The sequence below is a fragment of the Cervus canadensis genome, chromosome 24, assembly GCF_019320065.1.
Source record: "Cervus canadensis isolate Bull #8, Minnesota chromosome 24, ASM1932006v1, whole genome shotgun sequence".
Lineage (NCBI taxonomy): Eukaryota > Metazoa > Chordata > Mammalia > Artiodactyla > Cervidae > Cervus > Cervus canadensis.
The window spans coordinates 43,957,219-43,965,850 of record NC_057409.1 but is presented as its reverse complement, the minus strand read 5'-3'; the positions used below and the strand labels follow the sequence as shown (position 1 = coordinate 43,965,850).

The following is an 8,632-nucleotide window of genomic DNA, read 5'->3' as shown; positions in this document are numbered from 1 at the left end:
TATGGACTGTCACCTGCCAGGCTCCTCTGTCCATGGAATTCTGCAGTCAAGAATACTGGAGTGTGTAGCTGTTCCCTTTTCCAGGGGATCTTCCCAACCCAGGTCTCCTGCATTGCAGGTGGATTCTTCACGGTCTGAGCCATCAGGGAAGCCCAAGAATATTGGAGTGGCTAATCTATCCCTTCTTCAGGGGATCTTCCCAACCCAAGAGTCAAACCTTTACTGCAGGCAGACTCTTTACCAGCTGAGCTACCAGGGAAGGCCTTACTGCAAGCTAGATCAGTGGTTTTCTCCATAAGTGTTGTTTAGTTGCGTCTTCGCTGTGAAATACATTTCTCCATGCTTCCGCTGCTCTGCCTCACTGGAAAGTAAACATCCCATGCTGCCTCATTCTCTGTTTCCAGGACTTCACTGATGGCTCAGACGGTAAAGAATCTGCCTGCAATGCGGGAGATCCAGGTTCAATCCCTGGGCTGGGAAGATTCCCTGGAGAAGGGAATGGGAACCCACTCCAGTATTCTTGCCTGGAGAATCCCATGGACAGAGGCTGCAGCCCGTGGGGTCACAAAGAGTTGAACATGACTGAGCGACCAACACCTTCAGAGGGCGGAAGGAGAGAAAACAGTTCTCACCCTCACCCCCTGCCCCGCACCCCTGTTGCTTGTGGTGTCTCTCACTGATCTGGTCTTTGACTTCTGGCTTTAGGACGCGGGTCACACCACTGCTTCCTGATGTCCTGAGGGCTGGTATTTTCTCCTCTTGCCAATCTCTGGATTGCCACATCATCCCTTTTAGTTTCTTAGCCTTGTTTTCCATTACCCATGAAATCAACTCCCTATGTTCCTTCTACTTGGAAGATCCAAGGGTATTTGTGCTTTCCCAGTCATAGTCTGATTGATACGTGCTCTCGCAACTTTGAGAAATTCTTGGTCTCCCTCCCAAAATTACTACTTTGATTATGCTATTAAATGAGTGATCGGGAATTACCTTTTACATCAGCCAATTCTATTTGCACTCCATAGGCTTTATGATTTATGGTAGAAAATGGAAACTGACAAAAATTCTATAAATTGAAATTCTTTTCAAGAGTAAACCAAAGTTTAACAATATTCAGATATTGTGTTTGGTAAGAATAGAACCAATCTCTTGGTTTAAATCCTATGCTGATTAGCTAGATACTTTAATGCAGTTTCTGTTTTATACAGTTTCTTCTTGAGTTCTGTGTTATCATCAAAGAGGCTGTTTCATAGTCGAATTTAGAAAGTCCAAAAAAAAAAAAAAAAGTCACTCCAATGTATTAGATGCCTCAGTTCTTAGTACTATTAAACCTGTTCTTTATTATCTTTATAGTGTAAAAAGCTGTGGTATCAGATGATATTGAAATTGATAGATGTTCTGCAGGCCCAGGGAGTTGCATACTGTTGAGTCTAGAGCTCAAGATTTAAAGTATATTCATACCAAAGGCTAAACACACATAACTGCAAATAGAGACCCTGAAACTGGGTGTTCAGGGATAATTCAGAGCATAGCAAAAATTTGGGAAATAAGAGACTAGTGGAAAGGGGAAAAGCTGGGAAATAAAACTTTACTAATGAATATGTATTTCTGAGTTTGTTCCCTAAGGTTCATAAACAAAAACACATTTACATCAAAAGTGTTTCTTTTTCATTTTAATTAAAACAAAATGGTTCCAACAAGATGAAATTTGGTTACTGACTCCTATCACATAAAAAGGACTGATCTCCAAACCATTTTGCTAATTGGAGAAATGCTATTCTGTTGGCCTCACATATTCTGAACTGTTTAACATTTGAATAATATCACAAATGAGCGAACATTTTTCAATATTCTCTTTTAAATTTTTTTTTTGGCCGCATTTTATGGATTTCATACTCTGGGATTGAATCATTTATATGAACTAAGCCTGCTGAAACCATTCGAGGACTTGTAAATTTTCCAGTGTAGCTTTCTCCTCTTTTGTTAACCTCTGGAGCAGTATATGGTCTTGCAAAGCGTTTGAACTGATTATGGCTATCATCTGGGCTCTTTTCTAAAAGCCTTGCTCTTGATTTTGCATTTTCAAGATGCTTAAATGAAGTCACATGTAATTCCTCAAATCTATCCGAACAATCCTAAACATTAAAATAAAAGATCAAGTTGGTGAGTTAGATTTCTTGAGTACATTTTAGATTTACAAGGACTAAAGTTTATAATATCAACAAAGAATGAGAGCATTCAAATGTTTTATAGATGGTCCCTAAATTCAGACCCTACATTCAATGCCTGCCATCAGATACCATAGAAACCATACTTTAAATAATCTTATTGTTTCAAAGAATCTGTTGTTTCAAAAGAGATGCAAGATATCAAGCTGGAAACCAGAAATCTTAAGGGAGCTGTCTTCAGGGGCCACACTCCTAGGCAAAGCCAGCCCTCCTTTAACTCTCCTCTAAATTAGCTCTTCCCCAACCCCAATATAAATATATAAATATAAATTATGAACTCATTTCACTTTTTAAATCATCTAAACATTCATTTTTTAAAAATTAACACCTTTGATATATCCATACACACACATGCAGAGCTCAGCATCTATATGGTTATGTTTATTGTGATTGTTGTTGTTCAGTGGCTAAGTCATGTCTGGCTCTTTGCAACCCCACGACTGCAGCACGCCAGGCTTCCCTGTCCTTCACTATCTCCCAGAGTTTGCTCAAACTGATGTCCATTGAGTCTAAAATATTAAAAATTTTTGTGTACATTCTGAGACTAAACAAATTTTACATTTAAGAAAGTAACTGGAAGGAAATTTGCCATAATTTTTTTAAAATGATGGTTGTTTTAGGGTAGTGGGATTATGGGCTTTGTTTTCCTTTTTTTCCAAATTGGTATAATATGACTATATTAAAAATATAGTCCAGGTTTGATGCATGAGACAGGGTGCTCGGGGCTGGTGCACTGGGATGACCCAGAGGGATGGGATGGGGAGAGAGGTGGGAGGGGGGTTCAGGATGGGGAACACATGTACACCTGTGGTGGATTCGTGTCAGTGTATGGCAAAACCACTACAATATTGTAAAGTAATTAGCCTCAGATTAAAATAAATTTATATTAAGAAGTAAAAATATATAATAATCTATAAGTACCCATAGGAGGGTGTGGACTTATTAGTGATTTCTCAGATTAGCATAAACTAGTTTCCTTTGCAGTTTGAGCACTTTGTCACTTAAAACCTTGCACCCCAAGGGAATGGCCACCCCAAGGGAATAAGCCTGCTCTGATCTGGTGAGAAGGTGGGAGTAGATTAATACAACTGCCAAGTAAGAAGAACTGAGGCAGGACTAAGAAGAATTAGGGCAACCTAACACAAACATAAACATAATTTCTTATTTTGTTTGGAAAAGTGATATTAAAGATTCCACTTATCTGAAGGAACTTCAGAAAGTCTTCCCTCTCCAAAAACTATGAACACCTTTTACTTACTTTTTCCTGTACATGCACACACACACTCTAAATTACTGAATTTAGAAAAGAGAAACCCAAAGTTGAGAGAATAAGCTATGTTGATAATATTTACCCTGCAACTGATTTGCCTTACTATTTACTAAAGCTAATAATTTGCTTTCTATTTTCTCATTCAGAGATAGTTATGCACATCAAATTATCAATATTATGTCATTTTAGAATTTGTGTTTTCCCAACTGTTGGTCATGCCTATTTATATATACTAACAGAGAAGAGCAATGTTCCAGAAAATTAAAATAAGTCCCTTCCATTCCTAGATTTTAACTCTGCTTTTGAATGGTTTGTATAAGCCAGGTAGCAGAGGTACCTTCCTAATTGCTTTATATTAGTATCAAAAATAGATTTGAATTCCCATGTTTCTCAGCACAAGGCAGAGGGGTGGTGATGGAAAAAAGAAAAGAATAGAAGCTAAGCTAAACTGTAATTCATAATTCAAGACTAAATTCTGCATATCTTTAAGGCTTAGAATAACTGGCATGTAATAGGAGCTTCATATTTGTTTTAAAAACAAAGAAAATTAAGCGATCTGAAAAAGGCTATATATTTATACGTATATATGCATGAAAAGACAGTCCCAGCCTTTCTGTAGTATACAGCCACTGCCCGTGGCTGCACAGGTGTGGCTGCTAACAGCCCGTGGCCGAGGGGTCAGTCAGGGCTGAAACAGCCGGTCTTCCGTACACGTAACTCTGTACCCTGCGCAGGCTGTGCCAGCCTGGAGTTGGCCTGGAGGAAAGAGTACTTTTTTCTAATTCATGATCCGGAGCAGGGGGTCCCTTTTATCTGTTTTATACAAAGGCACTAAGGATGTTAACAGTCCCTTGATTTTCTGACTACCTTTTGAATGAGGCAAGGTGATATCTGAATGTCAAAAGAATTTTTTAAAATTTGGAGGTCTGTATATTTTGGGGCAATTAAGGTTACACACATACTTGCATGAAGACACATACACTCTATGTTATCTAAAGAACTTTGTCAAGTAAAGAAATAAAAGATTTAGAAAAATATTATTACATGTGTAGTTCTTCTCGCAGTCCAATGAAGCAATGTCCTTGGAACAGATTTTCTTGGATGGATTCCTGTGCTGGGCGGTGTAGTTGGTAATACACTAACTGTCTTGTTAAATGACTTTTTTTTGCTGACACGATCTCTTTCTTTTCGGACCTTGGGCTTTAGATTTTCTCTCTTTGGTACTTCCGGGAAAAGAGATGGTTTTGAGTTTTTCTCAGCTATCAAAATTTTAAGCAGTTGTGATTCAGGCACCCAGGCACATGTTTCATTGCAAAGTTCATTTGGTTTGGTGTAAAGGGTTTGTATTTCTTCTTTGTAATGTGCAAATATTTCTAAATGTTGTTTTTTATTATTGTTATTATTTCCTTTAAATCTCTGATGATACTGATCTTCTAACTTTGATTTCTCTGCAGCCTCTGAATTGAGGCAAGTTAGAATATTATTTTGCCTGGAAGGAAAAGTGAATTTGTTTACATATTCCTCATCTTCATTTGGCATCTTGCAATTAGGAATTCTTTGATATGGTGACAATACTGCTTGAGGTTTTTCCTGTACCATCAACTTATAGGTGTTATTGTGATTCTTTTTGTCAAGAGACTTCATTTTTAGTGTCTTTTCAAAGCAAGCCTTTGATTGAGTTATTTTTGATTTACCACTCCAGTTATGTGGGTCTTGAGTCTCTGTTTTAAATTCAAAATTTTCTTTATGAGGAAACTGCATGAAACCATGTTCTTTCTTTCTTTTCTTAGGCACTGTATCTGTAAGTCTTTCTGAAGCCTTATTTAGTGGACTCACCTGAGTGTTTTTGTTGGAACAGGGTTGTACTTTAATTAATCTCAGTATTTTAGCTTCTTGAGAATGTCTTTTCTGTTCCCAAATTATTGGTGGATTTTCTTTAATATTTTCTAAGGAAAAAAGTTCTTTTTCTTCCTTTTTGGTCAACTCTGTTTCTACAAGTCTATCCTTGGGAACTTTTTGTAAAGTGGTTTTCTGAGCAATTTTTGAATATTTATTTTGCTTTTCTGAATGCTCCTCCACAAACTGATTTTCATCTCTTAAAGACAAATCTGGCTTTATATATTTTAGTGGTGTGGAACTAAAATTAACCAAATTTATGTGCTGGCTTATCCCCTCTAATTGCCTTTCTGTGATTAGTCCTGATTTTGACAGTTTTTCTATAAAAAGGCTCTGGAGGTGTTTGCTTAAATCAGCTTTTAGATCTAAGATTTCATTTTCTGATAAAGCTATAAGATAGCTTTGTAGAGATTTATTTAAGGGATATTTCATGTTTATTTCAAGTCTACTGCCAAAACTCCCGCTTGAAGTGTCTTGTCCTAACTCGTGGAAAGATATTGAGGCACTTTCAGCTCTTAGAGAAGATACTTTTGAGCACATAGGGTCAGATTCTGTCTCTTTAAATAAACTGTTGTCTGAAAGGTTTTTCAGGAAATAGTTTTGGAGAATTTCACTTAAAAAAGATCTTAGTTTTATTTCCAAATGTTTATCTATGAAATGATGATTAAAATTATTTACAAAAGACATGATTTCTTTTACAGTTTCTGAATATTTCTCCAGAAAAATATTTTGTCCTTTTGGTTCTACTTTCTCATTCATCAAATACAGATTTTGATAGATTTTTGGTAAGTCATCTTTGGTGATATGTCCTGATTCTGAAAGCCTTTCTACAAGGTAATGCTGGACATGTTTACTTAATTCAGATTTTAAATTTTTTATTTCTGACTCTGAGAGTTCTTCTAGAAATATACGCAGCTTTGGATTCAAAACAGGTTTTCTGTCCAATTTGTCTGCTTTATCAAAATTCTCTTCGATTTCTTCAAAGTCTTCTGTCTTATTTGGAAAAGGATGTTGAATTAGTCTTTCTAATTCTTTTTCTGGTGGTCTGTTTTCAGATTGATTATATTGGAAAAAAAAGTTAAATATGTTTTTCAAAAAAGATTTTAACATTATTACATCAGAGTCATTAAGTTTACCCATTAATGAGGTACTTAAGTTTTCTAAAGTAGAACTTGTATCATTTTCTTCTCTATCAAGTCTCTGACCATTACTTGGCAAATCTGGTTTTTTATCTGGTGTCGACTGATATTTTGATTCGTGTGGGGATGTATTTTGGCCTTTGTCTATGAATTCAACTCTTTTAAAAGAAGAAGTGGTTTCTTGGTGAATGATGGCTGAATTCTGGTCTGAAAGAGGTTCTGCTTTGCCTCTGATTTCTGGATAATATTCTGTGGAATCCTTTGGCTTTTCTTCAGCAAAAGTTGTCTCTGTATCCAGCAAAAAACCTTTCTGGTATTCTTTATCTAATTCCATCACTTTGATTATCCCTGATTCTAAAAGAGTATCTACAGGAAATGCCTGTATTATCTGGCTTATAACAGAATTGGCTGGTGGAAATTCTATTTCATTATTGCTTTCTTCATAGTGGGGAACTGGAACACTGGAAGAGAGCAAACTCTCCCAAGCTGTGGGTAACTGACTCTGCGAGTCTATCTGTGTCTCACTTGCTTCTTTCACTCCTCTCGCCAACTCTGAGAAGATTGGTGCAGTGAATATTTGCTTTATAACATAATCATATACAAGGCTATTCAAATCTGGTTTTGAGCTAGATATTTCACTTTTTGAATGTTTCTTTTTGAAACTACTCTTTTTTTTAATTGGAAAATCTATCTCACCAGGCTGTAAGTGTTTTTCAGAGACAGGTTCTTCTTCTGCCTCAGGAGAATTTCCTGGTCTGCCTTCTGAAAGTGAATCTGCGGGAATATTTTTAATTATTTTACTTAAAAGAGACTTTGAATTTAAAATGCCTCCTTCTGAAAGCCGGTTACTTAAATCTTGAATTTTTTCAAATACTTTATCTTCCAAACTACTTGGTTGTTCATCATGGATAACCGTTAGAAGTGGAGAACTGTAACTTTTCTTTCTTGCTGCAGGGTCTATAGAAACTCCTGGTGTAGAAAATAATCTATCTGAAAGGTCTTGCAGATTTTTACTTAAAATTGACTTGAGCACCATTGATTGTTTTAAATTTTCTATGTGGGAAGTAAGACTTAATGATTTTGAGAGGCGACATTTATGTACATTTACTTTTTCAGTCACTGATGAGTCTCCCTCAAAGTTTGGTAAAGAAACATGTGGTAGTCTTTCCTGTAATATATTCTTAGTGTCTAAAGTCTTTATTTTGGTGATACTAGGATGATGAGCTAAATTATTCGTAGTGTCTAGAGTCTTTATTGTGATGACACCTGGATCATGGGCCACATTATTCTCAGGGTCTGAAGTCTTTACTGTGGTGATACCGGGATCACCAGCTAACTTATTCTTAGTGTCTAAAGCCTTTATTGAAATGATATCAAGATTATGGGGCCAGGTTTTATTAGCAGGTCTTGCAGTTTTTGAATGTGTTGGGTAAGGAGGATCTTGATCTTCATGCTCTATAATCTCTGCACTTAAAATATTTCTACATTTGAGCATATCTTGGTCTTTCCTTTTTTGAACTGGCATTTTGTTGTTTATATTCCTTAGAAAAGGATCAAAACCATTCTTGATGTTGAATTTCTGGAATTATAATATTTAAAAAAAGGTAAGAAATTCTGAAACATTTGAAATTTGTAATAAAATTTCTACTTAATTTTCTTTGAGCAATCTTCAAATTTATTCATCTTCCTGCCTTTTTACCAAGAGAAAACCAATTTTAATTCTTTTAAAATATTTAAAGTTGGAATAATAATGAGAATCATAATGCAAATTTTTCAAATTCCTAATTCTTATACTATGTTGTGTTCAAGAGCTTTTTGCTACCTGAAAGATTTTGAACACTTAAAAGGCACTCATCAATAGTTTTTCTTTAAGAATTCCATTTCCAGTATTAGCTGAATTTGCTTAGACAGAAGCTAACATCATGATCTAAGTCCTATCCATATAAATATTTTAGTCGCAATGGGGGTAACTTTTTTAAAATGCAAAGCAAGTAATAGATACTCCATTAAAAGTATCATAAGTATTCTCTAAAGATTGATTTGCAAGCACAGATCATTTGAGAATTTAAACAATGATGTCCTTAGCATGTTACAGTAGAATC

The 8,632-nt window shown here is 35.8% G+C and overlaps 1 protein-coding gene across 1 annotated transcript in view; it reads right to left on the bottom strand.

The window, feature by feature from the left end:
* Positions 1-791: 791 nt before the first annotated feature.
* C2CD6 (C2 calcium dependent domain containing 6) overlaps positions 792-8,632 on the bottom strand; it is a 137,977-nt gene continuing 130,136 nt past the window's right edge. Inside the window, exons 17-18 of the mRNA XM_043445794.1 lie at positions 4,540-8,109; positions 792-2,132 (exon numbers count right to left, since the gene is read on the bottom strand). Of these exons, the coding sequence (XP_043301729.1) occupies positions 1,842-2,132; positions 4,540-8,109 (3,861 nt within the window). The 3' untranslated portion in view covers positions 792-1,841. The remainder of the gene's footprint in view (positions 2,133-4,539; positions 8,110-8,632) is intronic.